This window comes from Podarcis pityusensis (assembly GCF_964106645.2).
Source record: "Podarcis pityusensis genome assembly, chromosome: 1".
NCBI classification, from domain to species: Eukaryota; Metazoa; Chordata; class Lepidosauria; order Squamata; family Lacertidae; genus Podarcis; species Podarcis pityusensis.
The window spans coordinates 79,767,883-79,789,205 of record NC_138028.1 but is presented as its reverse complement, the minus strand read 5'-3'; the positions used below and the strand labels follow the sequence as shown (position 1 = coordinate 79,789,205).

The window sequence follows — 21,323 nt, the reverse complement described above, 5'->3', positions numbered from 1 at the left end:
GTTGCATTTGCCATTCAGCTTACCCAATCGGAGCAGTGGCTGATGAGCCCATGTCAGAGCTAGGGGAAGAGGGAGCCCAGTGGTTGCAGCCCAAGGAACTAAGTGATGGTGGGTATTGGGGGGCTGGTTTGTGCTGGGGGCACTGAGGGCAGATGGCCCAGCACTCCCCTCCAAAAGATGGTGCTGGGCCTGGCTGAGGATCTGGTCTGTTTGTTGATGTAGAGCGTCCCAGTAGAGGTAAAGAAAAAAGAGCAAGCTGGTCTGGACAAAGCTGAGCAAGTCAAACATTATCCTGTCAGTACTGCAGGAAAGATCTCAGGTTTGAGGAACTGTAACAGGGAAGAGGTTAGATGAGTTCCTGGAAGAACACGATTGACACATGGCAGAGCCTGCAGGGCTGTCTTGCTCCAACAAGTTTGTGTGACTCAACCATTCTTGTCTTTGTAGTAAAGCATCCCAGTAATGTTGACAGTCTTACAGGGCTTGGATCCATACAAGTTTCTACATGGCGTCTGTCTGCATCTTTCTCTTGCTGTCATTTCTTGGAGGAGTTGCTGGGGCTGCTGTTTGGTCTCATCCTGTGACTCAGGCTGATTTGCGTGGTTAGCAGATAATAGCTCAACATTCTAATATTTTCATCTATAGCGGCCCCACTAAAATTAGCAGTTATCTTACACACACACACACATGTTGATATTTGTACTGGGATGGAACCTTCAAATGATCCATTTGCCACAAGGAATCAACACTTCAAGCACCCGTTCCAAAATAATTAGGTATACCCTTGGAAACCATATGAATAGAAGGAAGTGCTGCCACCACAAGGAGATCAGAATATGTCCCCCTTTTTGAACGGTACATTTTTGTTCATTTTGAAATTTCTGTAGTTGTGGATTTGAGCTTTGAAAATGTGCTGGAGCAAATAGATCTACTCTCTTAAAAAAAACAAAACCCACCCATCATTTTATATATTTAAACAACCACAGCATCATGTGGTACATCATTTTCACAATACTAATGTAGATAGAAAATTTTCTTAGTTTCATTTGATAAGTAGGAAAGTAATGTCTTCTTACTTATTCCAGGATATCAGTCCAAAGAGTTTCGTGTTTGTATATTGGAATCCTGAGGCCACCTTGCCCATTGAACAAAAGCATACAACTGAGTGGCAAATATAGCTATTCTTTTGAAATTGCTTCTTGCAAAATTTGCAGAGCAGATACTTGGATTTTCAGTGCTTTGTTATTTTATCCCTTTGGAACTGGTTAATTGCTTTGCAGGGTTTATAAGAAGGTTTTGAACATGGTTGATTGATATTTGCTTTTTTACATTGATTTTCCAATTCACTTCAACTGTACTTTAAATAGCATAGTGTGGGAGGCTGCTTCCTAGCTACTCTTAATGTTTAAAGGGATAGCTGTCTGGAGATGTCATGACCAACTTCAAGGAAACACCCTATACAGTGGTACCTCGGGTTAAGTACTTAATTCGTTCCGGAGGTCCGTTCTTAACCTGAAATTGTTGTTAACCTGAGGTACCACTTTAGCTAATGGGGCCTGCTGCTGCTGCCGCGCCGCCAAAGCATGATTTCTGTTCGCATCCTGAAACAAAGTACTATTTCTGGGTTAGTGGAGTATGTAACCTGAAGCGTATGTAACCTGAAGTGTATGTAACCTGAAGTGTATGTAACCTGAGGTAGCACTGTACATAGAACCCCAAATCAAATGAAGTATGATGAGTTCCAGTAAAACCATTCAGCAGATAGCAAGCCATGTGCTATTTATAGGAAAGGAACATATAGCAAGCTGCCTTATATCAAGTCAGAACACTGGTCTGTATAACTCAGTGTTGTCTTCACTGACTGGCAGCAGCTCCCAAGGGTTTCATATGGGGGAGATTTCCAGCCCTACCTGGAGATGCTGGGGATTGAACCCTGGACCTTTCTGCATGCAAAGCAGATGCTCTGCCACTGAGCTACAGTTCTTCCCTTTATGAAGAACTGAAGAAAATAAGGGCCTGGGGCTTGAGGTACCTTGTTTCACAGCCCTGTTCAGAGAATAGGTGTACTGGGTGACCTTGAGAAAGTTGCCCTGTGCCAGGCTGGTGACAAGGGGAAGCCACTGTGGCAGACTGCCATGTTTCCACATGACAAGTACAGTGGTACCTCGGGTTACATATGCTTCAGGTTACATACACTTCAGGTTACAGACTCCGCTAACCCAGAAATAGTGCTTCAGGTTAAGAACTTTGCTTCAGGATGAGAACAGAAATTGTGCTCCGGTGGCACGGCGGCAGCAGGAGGCCCCATTAGCTAAAGTGGTGCTTCAGATTAAGAACAGTTTCAGGTTAGGAACGGACCTCCAGAACGAATTAAGTACTTAAGCCAAGGTACCACTGTATTTGTGGGAATGCTTTGAAACACCTTTTAGGTCTGGGTTGTCCTAGGAAATAGCAGGCCAAGTCAAGGGATGTCAGGGCCTTCATAGGACTGATCTCCGCAACCTGCTGTTTTGCTGGCACATGTCAGGAAATGTTCCTGTAAACTGGGCCTCAGTTGCTTATCTGTGAATCTAAAGTATGAGTGGCCTAACGTGCAGGTTTATCCTGACGACAAGTGTGTAAAGACTGTGAAGCATTTTGCACAGTGATGATGATTTAATAGGACATGGGAGCCACCTAGGCATGAAAAAAACACACTACTTCCTGCTTAGTTCCTCAGGAAGCTGTGAGTTTCCCCATCTTGTGGAGCAGTGGTTTCTGTAGTGAAGTTTCCTTACACATGCTTGTCTCATTGCTCTGCAGGAATCCTCTGGAATCTGTCTTCCAGCGATAACCTCAAGGACCGCCTGGCCCGTGACACCCTGGAGAAGCTCACAGACCTGGTCTTGATTCCCCTGTCTGGGACAGGCAATGCTGCTCTTATCCAGCAAAATGCCTCAGAGGCAGAAATCTTCTACAATGCTACTGGCTTCCTCAGGTATTTCTCCTTACTAAAGGAAAGTCATATTCCATGGCTATTGGATCCTTATAAGACCAACTTGGGAAAGCTATGCATGATGTAGCAATATTTCAATATCCTTGGTGAAGCAATATTAAAGAAACAGAGGCAGCGCTGCTTTTACACTGTAAAAGCTTCCATGGCAGGTCAAAGTGGTCCATAGTGTAAGCTGGCACCAATGTTGTCATTTGCACTCTGCCCTTCTCTTAGTACATTGCTGCTGACTAAGATGGCATGAACAATCAATTGGTGCACCATCCAGGACAGAAGCAAGGGGTTGGGAGGGGACTGTTAAACAATGCACTTCAGTTAAGCAATGTTTAACTGTTAAACAATGCACACAATGAAACGGCACTTTTGATTTTTAAAGCCAAGAACGTCACACTTATTAGCGGTGTCTATGAATAGCTTATGGGGCTCTGTCGTGGATTGTAAAATGGGCCAGTTTGACTGACAATGCAGCCCTGCCCATTTCTCTTTGCATGGATCTCATTTGGCTGCCCCTGACAGTGAGACTCAAAGTGCAGCCCTAACTATGTTTACTCAGAGACAATTTCTATTGAATTCAACAGGCCTTGCTCTCAGGTAAGTAGGGTTAGGTCTGCAGTCTACTTTAGGGGTTCCATTGTCAAGATCATGTTCTTTCTCTGCCTTATATATATGCAGCTGCCAGGTCAAGCAGAATAATTTACCCGAGAGATGCTGCTTCCCTCTGATATGTACCTGGCAGAATCTCCTGCTTTCTGTATTTAGTATATTAATTAGTTTGACCTTTTAAGGTGTGATGGCAGGTCTCAGGTGACAGGAATATTATTCCTTGTGATGACATGCTTTTGTGTTTCCCTTCTAGGAATCTTAGCTCTGCCAGCCAGCAAACTCGTCAGAAAATGCGTGAATGCCATGGGCTGGTAGACTCCATGGTCAATTACATTAATAGCTCACTAGAAGTAGGGAAGTCAGAGGACAAGGTGAGTCCTCCCCTTGTTAGCTGGTTGCCTTGTAATGTGCTGCGGCTGTGGCTGAACCATTATCTACACAAGGCCAAGAGATCTTTATTCCAAGGCCAAGTTCTCTGTGGTTATTCTTGTACATGTAAACAATTGTGATGTGGAATGATTTCTCCCTAAATCACTGAGGGCCATCTTCTTAAGCCGAGGTTGTAGTTTCATTCTTCTGTACCAAGCTGGGCGATGCTTTTGTTCCTTACATCCACCAGATCTGTTCTTGTCAGGTGGTGGCAGAGAAGCAGCAGACTTCTAGATCCCGGCTCATGTTCTAGTCAAGAGTAATTCTGTTTTGGAAATTACTCTGTTTTTAAAGAGAGCATGCAGAAGTCATCTGTTTCTTAAGCCATCTTAATCATAATACAGGAAGGGCAAAACATACATCAATTATCTATGGATGCTGCTGGCTTTCAGAGTATTATTCTCTGGTATGACTGCCTCATGCATGTTTTCTCTGAGAGAGCCAAGAGTAGGTTGATAGTCTGCCTCAAGTAGGAGACCTCCCCCTAAGTCGGTGGGGAGAACCTTTGCCCCCTCCCCCCATATATTACTGTATAACAGCCGTCATCATCACTGGCCCACTGGCCTTGCTTGCTAGGGCTGGTGGGAGTTGTAGTTCAGCAACTTCTGGAGGACCCAAGGTTCTCCACCCTTGCCATAAGTCAAAACTTCCTTTGTTACTTTTCCTGACATGAGCTTTTCAGACAGACTTTGGGAAGCAGTCCAAAGACACGGCAAGCCACTTCACACATTACACGTAGACAAAGCAAGGTCTGCCAACAAGTGTACACTCAGATTGGTGCTACAGCCAATCACAAGGCGTGTGTGTGTGTGTGAGAGAGAGAGAAATGTGTTTTTTACACTTTTCAGTTTAGACAGACATATGGAATTTTTGGTGTACACCCAAAAATGGAAAGTGTAAAGCAACCCTTATTCATGTAGTGTAGTGAACAGAGCATCAGACTAGGGCTCGAATGTCCTTGGTTCAGATCTGCCCTTAGCAATGAAACTCGCAGGATGATCTTCAGCCAAGCACTGATACTTGGCTAACCTACATCACAGAAGACCATGTATGCTATAATGAGCACCTTGGAGGAAGGGCAACATAAAATACAAGAAAGAATAAAAGTCGTATTAGCTTGTAAGTGGTCAGATAAGAGTATATTGAATTCTTCCATTAAAATTCAGGGTATCTGCAGCAAACAAGTCAGCTAAAATGTGATTTGTGGGTTTAAAAAGACTTGAATTTGACTGTTTCTATACATCTAAGTAAAATAATCTAAGTTTTCTGTAGACCGTGAAATAATGCATTTTTCTGTGCCTGGGCTGCACGGGTTCAATACAATCAAATATGCTTGGTTGCTCCTTGGGTCAGAGCTGCCTGGGAATCTCCATTCCTAGCCTTTCTCATTCTTGGCAGAAGTGGAGTGCAGATGTCTCCAAGCACAGATGTAGCCCATATCCCTTATCCTGACTCCAAAGCCAGGGAGGAGTCTTCTTGTAAGCTGCTTCCAGTAAAAAACTGGAAAGGCAAAATATAAATTATGTGTGTGTGTATGCATAATATTTTACATTTGGGGCTTCTCCAAATTTTTGCCTGAGGCAGCTGACGAGAAGAATCAAACACAAACAAAAATACATAAAATACTGAAATCTACACAGAACAGCATCTTATAATACAATCCACAGCAACCACTTAAAAACATAATTCCTTAAGGGCTTGCCAAAAGAAAGAAAAAGAAATACTTTGCATTGGAAAATTTGCTGTAAATGGTTCGTTTAAGAGCACACCCCGCTTTTGTTGTCCCTACAGAGTGTAGAGAATGCCGTCTGTGTACTGCGCAACCTCTCCTACCGTCTCTATGATGAGATGCCTCCTTCTGCACTCCAGAGACTGGAAGGCCAAAGGAGGGGCGAGGGGCCAACCATGACTAGCGAGCTGGTTGGATGCTTCAGCCCACAGGGCAGGAGAGCTCGAGAGGTGAGAGGGCAAATGGTGTTATTATGGGGGATAGAAAGAAGGGCCTGGCAGCAAATGTTGCATAAGGTAAGGAATTGCTGCATTGTCTTTTTAATATTCGGTTGGGAGCTGCTCAGAGTGGCTGAGGAAACCCAGCCAGATGGGCGGGGTATAAATAATAAATTGTTATTGTTATTATGTTAAGAGATGGTGAAGTGAGCCTATGAAGGGGTCTGTGCATCTGAAGTCTGCATAGCTTAATTTGTGCCAGGGCTCTGCCCAAACATGTGTTTTTATTGTTGGCGTTCATCCCCCATCCTCAGAATATGAAGTAAGAGTTTGTTAAAGTATCCCTGAAAATGTGAAGACATTTTGCTTGGTTCTGAGTAACTACAATGAAACCCCCAATTTCAGAGATGAGTGGGAAGAACTTTCAGATCAGTGGTTGTTGCCTTGATCCTCATCATGCCTGTTGCTTGATCTAAGCACTAGAATAGAAGTTGCTTTTCAGGGTGTGAGGGTGACATCCCCAAGGAGATCCAGAGCGTTATCAGTGGAGGTGTAAGCTCCTCCCAGTACTTTCACATTGAATGCTGGGAATTAATGATACAGTGAAGTGAACACATGAGAAGCAATTAAGAAGCGAGTAAGATCCCAAAAGAGATTGAAGTGGATTTAAGGCGTGAGAAGCTTTGTCCATAGAAATGGATGACCGCCATGATGGAAACAGTGCATGAGCTGAGGTCTGGGCAAGGTATGAAGGGGATGATATGGTAGAAAACGGTTCTCTAGACCCCCATAGAATGGTCATTGAACATTCTCTTTCTTTCCCTCCCAAGCTCCACATGAACTCAGACATTGTGACTTTCACAGAGGTCTCTAAGGATCCCAAAGGGATGGAGTGGCTGTGGAACCCTCAAATTATAGGAGTGTACAACAGGCTGCTACAGAGATGTGAGCTAAACAAGCACACCACGGAGGCAGCCTCTGGGGCTCTTCAGAACATCACAGCAGGAGACCGGAGGGTAAGGTTAACAGCTTGAAACATCCCACCAAGAGTCTTGTTGGGTACACTGGGATAAAATGGTGTGAAATTAAGCAGGGTGAATGCGGCTCACAATGTGTTCTCAGTCTATCACTTAGAGGGTTGTTTTTTTAAGATTGCAAACATGAAGAGAAGGTGCCTGTGAAGGAACTTCCCTTGCAGGATGTGCCTGCCTAACCTTCCTTAGACCTGAACAGGCACTGCAGTGAGAATTCACCCTCCATGTCACAGATGATGAGAAGAAAGGCATTCATAGGTGGCTTGTGCAAAATTTGAAAAGAGATGACAAGGCCTCCCTTACCTGCTTGAATCCAAACATGGCTAGGACAGAAAAGACTAAGAACCAATAGATCGTACAGCACTAGGAGTAGATGAAGGGGAAGGCCAGACGGACTTCTCTGTTTGCAGTGTCCCAATACTTGTTGTAGGTATATAGGTCAATAGTTCTTAACCTGTTTTGGCCCACAGACCCTTTTGAGGATTTGATGAAAGCTATAGACTTCCTTCCCAGAAAAATGCACATAAACACACACACATGCACACAAACGTTTGTTGCAATGGAAGGTTCCCCCCCTCCCTTTGTTCACAGACTTCCTGAAGCCCATCCATGGACCTTTGGTTAAGAATCCCTAATGTAGGCCAGTGAAAATATTTAAATAGTTTTGGAAGTGTACTTTGAAGGAGAAGGAATAGCCAAATATCAGTGCCAGTTCTGTCATTTGTCATAACCAGCTCTCCCCAATTCACAGTTGAGAAGAAAGCTTCCTGTTCTCTTTCCCCCTTACCCCTGAAGAATAACCTGATGCTTTCTGTGCTGTAGCACTAAATTGCTGTGCAAACCTGCCATGGAGTCATCTTAAACACAAGGGTTTTTGATAAACAATGTTACAGCAATAAGCAGAGGGGATGTGGGAATCTCTCTCCCCACATCTGCAACTTGAGCTCAGATGCTTTATTGACTTGGCTGACAACTCATCCTCTTGCTGGCTCCTGTTTCATTGTAGTGGGCTGGTGTCCTCAGCAGAGTGGCTTTGGAACAAGAGAGGATCCTGAACCCAGTGCTGGACAGAGTCCGCACAGCTGACCATCACCAACTCCGTTCACTGACGGGACTTATTCGGAATCTCTCCCGGAATGCGCGCAATAAGGATGAGATGTGTGAGTGTCATTCCAATTGGAAAATATAGCAAAGGTCACCATCCCAGGACCTGGAAGAAAGCTGGGAGGCGCTGTCCTCCATGCAGAATAACCTTGCCTACTCCATCCACACAGTGTTTCTGGGGCGTGTCCCATTCCTTGGGGCTTCACCTGTAGTCACCTGCATCACTGATCAGTTTTGTTTTTGATTTGCAGCAACCAAGGTGGTGAGTCATTTGATCGAGAAGCTCCCAGGCAGCTCTGGAGAGAAGTGGCCTCCAACAGACGTGGTTGTCAACATTATTGCTGTGCTGAACAATTTGGTTGTGGAAAGCCCTGTTGCTGCACGTGACATTGTCTACTTCGATGGCCTGCGGAAGCTATTCTACATCAAGAAGAAAAGGGACAGGTGGGGAAGACCTGGGGATTCCTCCTCCAATTCCATATGCTGAAACCACCAGTTGAATTCCAAGAACTCCATATTCAGTCACATTTTAGGCCATCTGGCTGCTTTATACCAATTGCATGCAAAGGTGTGAAATTAGTCCACCTACTGCTAAACAGTACGTCCTCCTGTCTAAATTTCTATTAAGGGGAGTGTTTGTGGATTTGCAAAGCTGTGAGTCTGTTCCTACAGACCATGCCCATTTGTTAAGACAGACCCATTTTCTTCCAGAAGTGTAAAGGTAAACATAAAGGGACCCCTGACCATTAGGTCCAGTTGTGACCAACTCAGAAATGTAGCCCAAGCCTATTGGATGTATCACTGAATTTAGTAGGGCTTAGTCATAAGTACGTGGGAGGAATTCAGCTGAGCTGTCCCCCCTCTCTTCCTCTATGCCCTTAAATTTGTTCTGGAAGATGGGGGGAGCCCCCAGAACAGGTTCAGGGGGGCACAAGGGGGGGGGAGTAGCTAAATCCCACTGCACAAGCAGACCTTGTTCCTTGTGTCCATACCCCACTTAGCGTTATGTGGAACTCCTCACTATGTGTCTAAGGCTTGCTACCTTAATTCTCAGTGGTTCACTAATAGACATGATGTAACCTAGTATAAAATCCACCAATAGTTTATGAAGGAAGAGAGTCTGTGTCTTAAAGTGCACTTGCAATGTGTTGTGTCTGTCTTTATTCTCCAGCTCAGACAGTGAGAAGTCGTCGAGAGCTGCTTCCAGCCTCCTGACCAACATGTGGCAGTACAGCAAGCTTCATCGGGACTATAAGACGGTATGTTCCTTCCTCCCAATTGCTCTCTCTCCACTACTCAGTGAGTGAAGAACTGACTTCCTGCCCAGTCTAGAGGGGGAAGTATGGTTGCTCCTTCAAGTCCTGCAGTGTGAAAGCTTGCACTCCTGGACATCCACATCACAAGAGAAATGACTTCATAGGGTGCCTGTGCTGCAATATGCATGAATAGATTTCTGATTCTAGAAGAGGGAGAAGAGGTATCTTCTAGATATGATCAGCTACAAAGGCCAGCACGCCTGTATTATTAGTAGTTTTCTGGAAGAATGAATTTCAGTAAGTATAGTTTGTCATGGAGGCATAAGAAAACATATACAGTGGTGCCCCGCAAGACGAATGCCTCGCAAGACGGAAAACCCGCTAGACGAAAGGGTTTTCCGTTTTGGAGGTGCTTCGCAAAATGAATTTCCTATGTGCTTGCTTCGCAAGACGAAAATGTCTTGCGATTTCCTGCGGGGGTTTTTTCCTCCCCCCCCCCCTTTTTCCCAAGCCGCTAAACCGCTTATCAGCTGATGGCTAAGCCGCTTATCAGCTGATCGCTAAGCCGCTTAACAGCTGATCGCTAAGCCGCTTATCAGCTGATCCGCTAAGCCCGCTAAGCCGCTAATACTGTAGCACTAATCCGCTAAACCGCTAATGGGCTTGCTTCGCAAGACGAAAAAACCCGCAAGACGAAGAGACTCGCGGAACGGATTCTTTTCGTCTTGCGAGGCACCACTGTACCTGCTCTACGCCCCTATTTTGAACCACTATTAACAGTATGGGAGCCCACCCTATACCCTTTTGCATCTAACTTTAACAAGGGATGCTTAGCGGGTACCTGCTGTGCTTTGGGTTTAGCCCTATAGTACTGAATAGGAAAGTGACAGAGATGTGCTGTTTGTTCAGCTGCCATTTTGGCCTTAGCTGAGGATATTGCCCCAAATAGATCAATAACCTATAGTTTTAGTCCAGGATTCATGGCACTTATCTAAGGTGTCGGGAATGTGTGTCCTCCAAGGGCTTGGTAAGTGCCACTTGTTTTTAGGGCTCCCCCTTATTTTAAATGTTTGAACATTTTAGCACACTAATAGAACATAGCACATCACCCTTATTTCCCATGGTGGGGGGCTTCCATTTCAGCCATCAGGTACAAACTTCTCTTATGAGGGAGGAAGGGGCACCCCCTGCTGCAGGTCATTCTCTTCTGCAGTATCACAGATATGAATTCTAGATTTGCAGTTCTTTTGAGAATCTGTGCCATATTGGGTCTTATATCAATAGGGCACTGGGTGGGTCGAATGATGTGCCCTTGTGATATTTTTCTTCTTCTGTGTTTTACAGAAGGGCTATCGAAAAGAAGACTTTGTTGGCCTGTAAAGAAAAGGGAATGCAGAAATGGACTGTCCAGCCCTAACTCTTCATGAAATTTGTACGTGAATCACCATCTTGGACTGTGGCGCCGCTGCATGAAGCTTGCCCTCTGCAGCTTCCCTCCTTTTTATAGATCTCAGGCCAATTTGGCTGGTGTGCCTTATTTTTTAATTATTCATTAGTGTTTCTTTTTCAAGCCTGCTGGAAACTCATCATCTTCTGCTGGCCATCTTATCTCCATAAAAACAAATCTTAACTGTAAAGACGTGAGTCAGCATCCAGGCAAATTCTCAGGACTCTCCTTCTCCTTCACATCTTGTACTGGATGCCCTTGGATCCCCAGTCATTATTTGAAATTCACAAATACTCATGTCATAGCAGGACCTCCAGTCTTGGGAAGGATGCTGAGGGGCCTTCCTTCTCCCTCCTAAAAGTCTTGCTGTTTGTAGGTCACTCCCCACCATCTTCTCTGAACCCCTAAAATGATGGGCTTCCTTTTCACTTTTAAAGATCTAGGAGATCTTCTTTTCTTGAGGCATGGATCAATTTTAATGAGAACTATAAGCTCTACACATATGACACCAGAAAACCACTTGTTTCTGGTGGTATTGAACCTGTTAATGGAATTTTGAGGGATAAATGCAATGTTTAAAGTTAGCACTAGCCAAAAAGTAGGGCAAGAATGCTTTGGCATATAGTTTTATGGTGGAATTGGGTGGCGGATCCTTTCATTTTAATTAGTTTGTATGGTCAATAGCAGGAATCCTGAAGACAGGATTTTCTGAAGCTACACACACCGTATATGTGTACCGTTTCTGTTTGGGTGATAGCGCTGGTAAAGTAAGAGGTGGGTGGGATTATGCAAAAAGGGTGCTGGCTGGCTTAGAACCTGCTGGGGGAAAAGAGGTCCTTGGGCTGGTCTTTGGCCAGCTTTGCTGTGGTTTGTGCAAAATGTTACTTTGGCTCTATGCTGGCAGGAATGCCTTGGTGGCTATAAGTGCCAGGTACTGGCCCACTGAACTGTATTTGATTATAGGGTAAAACCAACAGCCTTGATTTAAAGTGCCAGGACCCTGTCAAATAAGCCAACACTGGCTGGGATAGAATATGTTAAGGCACAAGATGACCGGATTAAAGTTTTAGTAAAATTAAGCTGTCTTTTGTGTGCCAGTATTCTATATGAAGGAGGTTACATAACAACTAATTCACAGTAGCTTTCACTCAGGGGTACATCCTTCCTGCAGTCAAATGGCAGATTACTGGAATGTCCTATCAGAATGTTGGCTAAAGGGGAAGTTACTACAGAGGCTGTGATGGCAGACAAACATTGGTTATGGCTGTCATCTGGTACCTGTTTAGGCCAATGGGGAAGCTGGAGGCTGTAGGATCTAGTACTAGTCCCACTACATGCTATGTCCACCAATCTGACAGGTTTTTTTCACTGCCTAACTGAAAGCCATTGATTGAGAAGGTTTCTCTTATTGGAGTAGTTGTGCTGTTAACTGCACTACCTTTCACATAAACCAGCAGCAGCTCTCGATAGCTGTCATTATCAAAGTGAGTCATGCAAATACTATGGGTGGTATTCAACAAATTTTTACTCAAGAGTAGACCTATTAAAATACTTGGCCTAATTTAGTCATGTTCATTTACTTTAAGAGACAAGCTGCTGTTGGAATGGCAGCTGATTTCAGTATTTGGGGGGAAAGTAACTACCCCAGCATCATCTCTCTGACATTCTTGCTGTAATTGTTAAAATTTGTACCCGGCATAGATATGAGACCAGACCCAGCTCAGCCACAACGGGATGCCAAGATGGACTCGAGGGGCAATAAGAGGGAATAAGTTTCTCCTGTACATACTGTATAAATGCTTTTGTTTTTACTCAGTATAGTGGATAGGCTATTATCTTGTAAAATTGCTGCTTTTAACAACTCATTAACTTTGACAGCATTATGTATGCTTCCTTGGAAATCACAACTGTGCAACTGAAAAGCTGAAGTCACCTTAAGAAAGTGAATTAAGCAGCTGGCATTTTGTTTTAATAAAATAGCTACCTTTGCACGGTGCATAGTGATGCACCACTCACCAGTTCCTCCAACATCTGACACTCTTCCTATTTTCAGAGGTGATCATCTGTATATAAAAATTGAGGAAACAGCTCCCCTAATTTCCAAGTAAGGATGGATGTTATTGTAGAACTATCCCTTTGGAACACGTACACTCAAGCATAGAAGTAGAGCTGTTATCTCTTAACAACTGCATGGGAGACGGGAGGAGCCAAAAGTATCAACAAATGCACATAGCTCAGCAAGTTAAGCAGGTAATTAAAACTTGCTAATTTGCCAGTCTGCTGCTTCTACTAATGTTGTTCACCAAAGACCTGCCTCTGCTCTCCACAAAGAGGCACAATCATCCCTATTTTGTTTGTCAAATGAGAAGCCTGGATGCAGGATTGAAAACCTTAGCCATGAACACAAGGAGAAAAGTGGGAAGACAAGTCATTTTGTGAAGATGGCCACAGCCTTTGGCCCATTTGCTGGTAAAATACACCTGGTTAAAGTTTAAATTGTAATGAACATGGCAAGTAATAACTATACCCTCGGATTATCTCTTAGGAACTAAATGAGCTCTTAGGCTCTTCTCTAACTTCTGAAATAAAAATCTTTCAATATTATATATTTCTGTTTGTTTTATGAGAACCTGAAGCACTGAAAGATAGGCATGTTAAATGCTACATCAAAGAACATGTGGGTGAAAGGACTAGGTCTTCTTCAGTGCTTCTGCTAGAGAAAAATATACCACAACTGGCAAGACAGCTTACTGACCCATCAGGTGATCAGCCTCAGTGGTGCAGTATAGAAGGAATTCCATCCAGTACAGCGTTTCTCACCCCTGTATGACATACATGTTGCACCTGCAAAAATTCTCTTTCCTGTACAACTATTAAGAACCTGGTCTTCCTCTGAATCTGACAATCTTTTGCACACTTTTGAGCATGCTCAGTGCATGCTCTCTAATTCTGAGCAGACTCACTGATGTTGCTAAATAAATAAAGGCTTTGACCATTTATTGCTGTTACTTTTTCTTGTTATGCTATATTCTACATGTGTCAGTGGCATGTATACTTTGAGTTTACCACTCGGGCTTACCATTCTGTCTCCAGAGAACTCTGGGAACTGTGATTCCATGAACTGGAGAAAGGCTCTAGAACAGAATCCTCAACACCATCGCCAAAATACAATTCCCAGGATTCTTTGAGGGAAGGCACAACTGTAATGAATATCTATCATGGAGAGAATATGTAACACCTTGAAAAACTGAAAATGCCCAGAGGATTACCTGTATCCACATAGAAAATGGCAGCTGGCATGCTCAAAGAACTACAAATGACTTATGATACAGGACTTTTTTGCATTCAGAAACCATGTTGACTATTCCTCAAAAAGGCTTGTCTTCAGTAGCTGTAACAATTCTCTATTTAACATCCTTTTCATGATTTTACTGGAAGATATCTTTTAAAAGGGCTTCCCTACACCAACACACACACACACACACACACACACACACGGACTGGCTATCCTTTAGCCCAGTTATAGTGATAGATTGCATATTTTTATTATTTAATGCATCTTGGGTGCATTTCAACTGTATATGAGGGATTGTTAATTTTAGCCCTCATACCTTACGCCGCATGAACTAAAAAAGTAGTTTAGTTCAATGCAAAGGATTATACTTTTCTACAATTTCTCTCTCCCCCTCTTTAGCAATCTTACCACTCCATAGTTGTCTACAGATACAACTGCCTCATTGGCTGGTTTCCTGCTTCTTATGTATTTAAGTTTTAGAATTTTAAAATGTTCTTAGTAAAACGCTCTTCAAATTCTTTTGACACTTGCTTTGTTGTCAACTTATAACTATAAAAACACTATGAAATAGCGCCGCTTCTTTGCCAGCTTTCACATTGGTAACTAATGCTTTTAACAGCATTAAGTTATCTAATGCATTATTATTATTATTATTAGGCAACGTACACCAAAATCCCCAGCCCTCAAAAATACCATTTTATTTTATTTTTTGCATGCAAACAAAATATCATGCTTCTGGCACTAAATTGGGACTAGCACAAATATAGCAAAATGAAAAAACCTTTAAAAAACTAACCTCAGAAAAGCCCTTAAAAATGAAAGCAGTATTTCAGAAGTATGCTGATTAGAGTGTAACTGAAGAGGTTTCCTCTCCTGCTAGCTAATGATTTTGAAAGGAATAAGGCTGCCTCCTGTCTCCTAGTTACTATCCCCATTATTAAAGATGACTAGTGCATATGCCTTTCTTCCGTGACGAAACACATTCATAAATATATCTAATGCTTTCAGTAGATATGCTTATGAGCCTTCAACCTATGTGGGGCAGTCCTGCTCATCTGTGTAAACAGTGCAAACATAAAGTGTTATCAGCAGCCTTACAGTGCATTGTATTTCTTTTCTCAGGACACAACTACCACTTTCACTGTGACCTAAAGAGCTGAACTGGAAGCAAGAGGAGTCCCCATGCAGACATTCACTAAACTAGACCTCTTTGTGGCTGGAGGAAAGCGAGGGGCAAAAGTCATTAGCATATTCAGAGGAATTGTATCCAGATAAAGTGATATTTCCAGTTTGGCCTCAAGATTAAGCACCAATGGACTAGACAGTGCTAGCGTTCATGGTTGGGAAGAAATTTTAGTGCATATAAAGACCATGAGAATGTCAATTCCATTTTCATTGTTTTTAGCTGCTGGACCAAGTTAGTAGTGCCCATTTAGTCCTGACACAACTCAACCCTGATATGCAGAAGCTCCAGTTTTTCCCCAAGTCAAGGCTTAACCCTTTAGATGCCAGTTAACGTGAAGACATCGGCTTTCTAGAGGCTGAAGTTGACAGCCCAGTGACTACTTATGCCACAAAACAGCTAGCTTAAAATATTTATTTATTTAGCCACTTTCTGGTGTGCATACAATGTTTTTAAAGCAAGAACACCTGCCCAGTGAACTGTTTAGGCAGCAAACAACATTAGTAGCTAAACACAGCCTAAGAAACACTTTTTGAGGTGCCATTATTGCAATTAGGCCTTTTGGTGGGCTACTTACTCAGAGCCTTGCCAGAAGAAAACAAAGAAGCAGAGGACAAAGGACCATGTGCCAACCTTTTCTAAGACTTGCTGTGACAATTTTGTTAGCTGGAACGTAAGTAAAACTTGACCTTTTCATTCTGAACTTTCAGTGTCGTTACTTTTCAAATCCTCCCTCCCTCAAAAGCTATGCTTTTCTTGAAGTTCAGGCAGATGTTCCATCAACATTATAGCCCTTCTCTTTCCATCCTAGGCATTGATCTGCACTTAGTGGCAACAATGTATTGCTAAGGCTGTACTCACAAACTACCGTAACTAACTTAAGGCAAATTTTCCAAGTAAATGTGACTAGGATCGGCTGTAAAGCTCTTAGAAGGTGCTACTTACCCAAGGGCTGCAGCTGTCAATGTGATTTTCATTCGGAAACTAAATGGCTAATCTAATCTGTTTTGTCCAAGACATTGCCTCCATTATACTGCTTCTGACTGATACGTTTCCAGCCACAACAGGGTCTCAGCAATGCCAGACCAAATTGCTGTTATTTTCCTTTGTTCTATTACCTTAATGTTGGCCAGTCATCAGTGCCCATTTCTGAAATAGAAAGGGCTATCCAGAGATGTTAGCAAAAACAAAGGAGTCTGACAGACGTTGTTGGGGTCTCAGCATAGTGACCTAGTGCAAGATCCTCACCCAAGAACATACAATAGGGTCATTCGTTCCTAACAACTTCCCTTGATCCTGAGTAGTTATACAAACTAAAGATAATCAAAGTATAAGGCACTAACAAAGTCTTGCACATTTCAGGATTAACAGAACTCTCTCCCCCCCACAACAATTACAGTGCTGAAGTGATATAAAACCAGAGTTGGAAGGGATACTGTAGACAAGGAGTGGCTAACATTTTGGGCCCAAAGGCTGCATTTACTCTTGACTAACCTTAACTCCTGCATGTATGCACATGCATGCGCGCGCACACACACACCTGCATGCACAGGTATGCAGCTGGTTGTGTTCAAACACTGTCAATTTTGATTTTGTTTCTTCTTGCTGCTGCCACCAAAGTGCTGAGGTGTTGGGGATGAGACAAAGTTAGGTGGGGGCCCACATGAACTCAGGTTAGATACCCATATTGTGGACTATATCAATTCAGGTCCAGCCTCTTCATGTAGACTTCCAGAGCAGGAAACCACCTGCCCTCTAGGTAACCGGGTCCACTGCCACAGTTCCACTTCTGGTGACTTGGAAACCATGGTTCTATTAATGCTGCAAAAAAATCTTATTAGTCTGTTTTTGCAGTCATCTAACACCACTGACTCATACATAGTCAGCTTGTGATCAAACACAATGCTAAAATCCTTCTCATGTATACTATTGCCATGCCAACCTAGGTATTCCCACCACCCAAACCTTTGCATTTGAATTTTGCATTGGTCTCTGTTGAACTTCATGTGTTAATCAGCCTAGTTTCCAACCCACTGAGATCGTGTTGAATTTTATTCCTGTCTTCTGAGGTGTTAGTGATCCCTCCCATTTCCACGTCCTCCATAGATGTGCTAAGGATTCCCCTCCACCCCTTCTGCTAAGTAATTGATTAATATTATGAAGAGTGTGGGGCCCAGGACAGAGCCCTACAGCACTCAATTTGGTTGTTATGGATCAAAGAAACTACCCAAGCTGATTGTCATTGTCAAGGCACATCGTCATAATCAGTTTCACCAAGGAAAATTGCAGCATCTCTTAGATATCATCCTCTGTCACCAGGCAGTAGAAATCTGTCCTTGCTCCATAGTTCCGAGATCCCAAATCAGAGATGTCAATCTCACTCCTTTGGTTTTCCCCAAGCTGTATTTCTTCCAAAGCACCAAGTGGAGGACCATCAGGGCCACTCATGGGAGGAGGCGGTGCGCCTTTGAAAATGGACCCCCTGCCACCTGTAGGATGGGAAGGAGAAGGTAGCAGTTAGCAGAGAGGAAGGGATGGCAAGGCAGAATGAGACAAGTTGCAGTGCTTTAAAATGACCAGTGCCACTATACTTTCTGTAAGTACAGTGGTACCTCGGGTTACAGACGCTTCAGGTTACAGACTCCGCTAACCCAGAAATATTACCTCGGGTTAAGAACATTGCTTCAGGATGAGAACAGAAATCGTGCTCCGGTGGCGCGGCAGCAGCAGGAGGCCCCATTAGCTAAAGTGGTGCTTCAGGTTAAGAACAGTTTCAAGTTAAGAACGGACCTCCGGAACGAATTAAGTACTTAACCCGAGGTACCACTGTATTCACAAGCAGGACATATATACAGTTCAAGCTCGTTTAAACACCAGTTTAAGTATCATTGCTTCCCACCAACATTTCTGCGAATAGTACTTCAGTGAGATTGCTATCCTTCCTCAAAGAACTAGTTGCTAAGGCTAGCCGGAGAGAAGGAAGAACTATTAAACCAATTTAAGTATCAAGTTGCGTGAGATGCAGGAGATCTATAACTAGGAGACAGTACAGATTGGGGTAATGGCACAGTGAAAAGAGTTCAAAAAATTTTTTCCTCAGGTCTGAGGCTCAGGGTCACTGCTCTAATCAAAGCTGGAGCCTCTGGCTACTTTTAACTAAAAGCAGAAATGTCAGGAGATCTAATTATAGACCTCCTGTATCTCATGCAGCTTGGGAGTCAGTTGGCAGTTTTAAACTTAATTTAAATGTTTTATTTTAGAGCATGCCTTGACATGTCAGACAAGAGTAAGGGGCCTGAATATTTCAACACCTAGGGAATCGAGGAGGAGGCTTCAGTCCTGCCTTTTGCCAATGCCCAGGGTCTGAGAGAAGCTGCTCTTCCCCTTAGCACTAACAGGCAGCATTTCAAAGACCTCAGGAGGGGAGCTGGGAAGAGAAACCGGTAACACCTTTGTAAGCCTCATGAAATACATTTAATGTGCATCACTTTCTCTCAAGCAGGAGTGTGTGTGTGTGTGTGTGTGTGTGTGTGTGTAAAAATCAGGCGCTCCTAGTGAGAATGAAATGTCTTCCAAGCAACTATTCCCTTTGCAAGCAAGAGAATGAGGAGCCTCAAGCATCCTGGCATGCTGTTGTATGGAGCAACTAGACTAATGAGGAAAGCTTCCAACAAGGTGCACAGCCGCGCCACACAAGAAACAAGGCCTATTAATGACAGTGAACGCAACACCCTCAGCAAAATAAGCCCAACGCTGCTGTCTCAACTAAAAGAAAAGCCCAGCCAAACCCATTATTTTCTCTGTTCTTCTCTTGACAATAAAATCACCGTGTACAAGTGAGCTGGGCTTGCTCTTGCCAGTCGCTCGTAAATCTTTTATGACCACTGAACTTATTTTGCTCCTGTTACTAAAATTAAAATGTATTGCTTTGCAAGTGCTCAGCCTGTGTTAACAAATCCCTAGGGCCAGAGCTTGTTCTTCACAACCTCTGGAACCGATGCCTCAGGTGCGCTTCCTACTCATTGATCCATTGTACAGCCATAGTCCCACAGGCCTAGGAAAAAGGATGTCAGGACTAAACCACCAAGCTCTCTGTAGTCTCAGGCTCAGAGAATGGAAAACTGCCCTTTGGTGGATATAAAACCCATTTCTTTTATGAACTCTTGGGTATGTTTGCACATAAATGATAGATGGAGGTGGTAAATTACGTAAATTTCCACTCCTTGGTATTGCTACTCTAAGGAAGCATGTAGCAATAATGACACCATTATTTCCTTTCTTCCTCTACAAACACACAAATGGATTCACAGCCAAAATAACATGTTCTCTATGAAAACATGCTGCCCTGCTCCCTATCCAATGTTAGCAGTGAATGGGAAAAACAGATGAATTAATTCTTCTGCTACAAAATGTGCCACAGTATGTATCTGTGGACTGCTGCATGACAGGGAAGATAATTTCATTTGGATTGAGGCAATGGTTGTTTGACTGATGAAGGATCAGCTAATTAGGTGTAACTCTGGAATGGCCATTGAAAGGAAGGAAGGAAGGAAGGAAGGAAGGAAGGAAGGAAGGAAGGAAAGAAAGAAAGAAAGAAAGAAAGAAAGAAAGAGGAAGACCTGTTATGCCATTTGGAAGCCACAGACACAGCATACAATGGTGACCAAGCCTGGTGATCAACCAAAGTAGACACATTCTGCCAAGTCAGATGGTATATAAAGGCCTTAAATAAATACTACTGCTTGTGATCTGACTACACTACACAGGCTTAAAGTGGAGAAAATAAATTTTAAGGAATCTGAAAGTGGGTGCAGAGGCTTCACTTCCATTGGTCTCCACTGTCACCTTTGGCTGAACAGATTTTGATAATTCTGAAATAAAGAAGAAACCTATTTCCTAGAGGTGAAACTAAGATGAGAATACATAGCACAATTTGATCACATATTCCAAAGCATCTTTAATTCGGGGGGGCGGGGGCGGTTACCATCTGACTAGCCTTAGCTTTTGTAATCAAAAGTGAGGCCTGATCCTACACATATCCACTCTAAAGGATTGAGTTCAATGGAACTTACGTTAAAGTAAGTGTACATAGGGTTTTGGCATACCATACTAAAATAGCTGTAATAATACAGGCAGGAAGCACACAGTTAGCTCATGGCAGTGTGTAGAAAGGCACCTGGCTGACTGATTAATAAAGCTGCTGGGCTATACTTTTGCTAATTTTAGCAAGTGCAGTGTTCTTCTATCAAGTGATTTTTTAATGGGGTTTTTTCTTTCAAACTTAATTGTGAGCCTCACTTGAGAATCTTTCTGGCTAACTGTGGACTAACACTCAAAAAAACAAAAAACCACAGAGCAGGATCAAGAGCAACTGTGTGTTCTCCTGTTGGCATGCTATGGTGACAGAGTGAAGATTAAACAGTGCTGTTACCAGAGTCTCCTTCAGGGTGCGAATCCCCCCGGAAATCCAAGTAATTGCTGTTGAGGATCAGCATAGGGTCCTTGTCTTCCTGGAAACTGGTCTGGGGGTCTCCCCTAAGGCCTTGATAGGACACTTTTCGTGGCAGGGCGAGGCACAGTTCCTTCCAAAAATCAGATGAAGGCGCCTAGAAGCAGCAAAGAGGCAGCATCTTGTCACATGCTCATCAGTTACACACAAACCCTTGTGCGATATATCTGTAGGCAAGTCCCAGCAGCCCTGCCTTGAGGGCAGCGTTCTCACAGGAGCTCCTCGTCTATGAAGCACAGGCACCCTGTCTGGCTCCCAAAGGATTGAACAGAGGGAGATAAATGTTCACTACAACAGAGGGATCTACAGCTCCCCCAACAGTTTTCCCATTCAGCTTTGTTTCATCTTTGAGATGAAACACACTGCAAAATCTAAGAGGTATTAAGTGGCATTACTTCTGATGGAAGGCTTTCGTGACCAGATAAAGCAACAGATTTCGCCTTTCCATTAACCTAGGATTTCAGTGCAATTTTAAATTGAGTGAATTCTTTTTTTCCCCTTCTTTTTTTTAAAGTAAGGCTTTT

At 43.3% G+C, this 21,323-nt stretch overlaps 2 protein-coding genes across 8 annotated transcripts in view; one reads left to right on the top strand and one right to left on the bottom strand.

Moving 5' to 3' along the window:
- The window catches only part of PKP3 (plakophilin 3), a 76,207-nt gene extending 62,398 nt beyond the window's left edge, over positions 1-13,809 (top strand). For both annotated transcript variants that reach the window (XM_081010632.1, XM_081010631.1), the window contains 8 exons: positions 2,803-2,977; positions 3,849-3,966; positions 5,816-5,983; positions 6,802-6,987; positions 8,012-8,165; positions 8,361-8,553; positions 9,281-9,368; positions 10,710-13,809. In XM_081010632.1, coding sequence (XP_080866758.1) covers positions 2,803-2,977; positions 3,849-3,966; positions 5,816-5,983; positions 6,802-6,987; positions 8,012-8,165; positions 8,361-8,553; positions 9,281-9,368; positions 10,710-10,745 — 1,118 coding nt within the window. In that variant the 3' untranslated portion in view covers positions 10,746-13,809. The remainder of the gene's footprint in view (positions 1-2,802; positions 2,978-3,848; positions 3,967-5,815; positions 5,984-6,801; positions 6,988-8,011; positions 8,166-8,360; positions 8,554-9,280; positions 9,369-10,709) is intronic.
- A 1,881-nt stretch (positions 13,810-15,690) lies between these two features.
- The window catches only part of SIGIRR (single Ig and TIR domain containing), a 37,712-nt gene continuing 32,079 nt past the window's right edge, over positions 15,691-21,323 (bottom strand). For all 6 annotated transcript variants that reach the window (XM_081010711.1, XM_081010710.1, XM_081010709.1 and 3 more), the window contains 2 exons: positions 20,722-20,896; positions 15,691-17,779 (listed from right to left, as the gene is read on the bottom strand). In XM_081010711.1, coding sequence (XP_080866837.1) covers positions 17,586-17,779; positions 20,722-20,896 — 369 coding nt within the window. In that variant the 3' untranslated portion in view covers positions 15,691-17,585. The remainder of the gene's footprint in view (positions 17,780-20,721; positions 20,897-21,323) is intronic.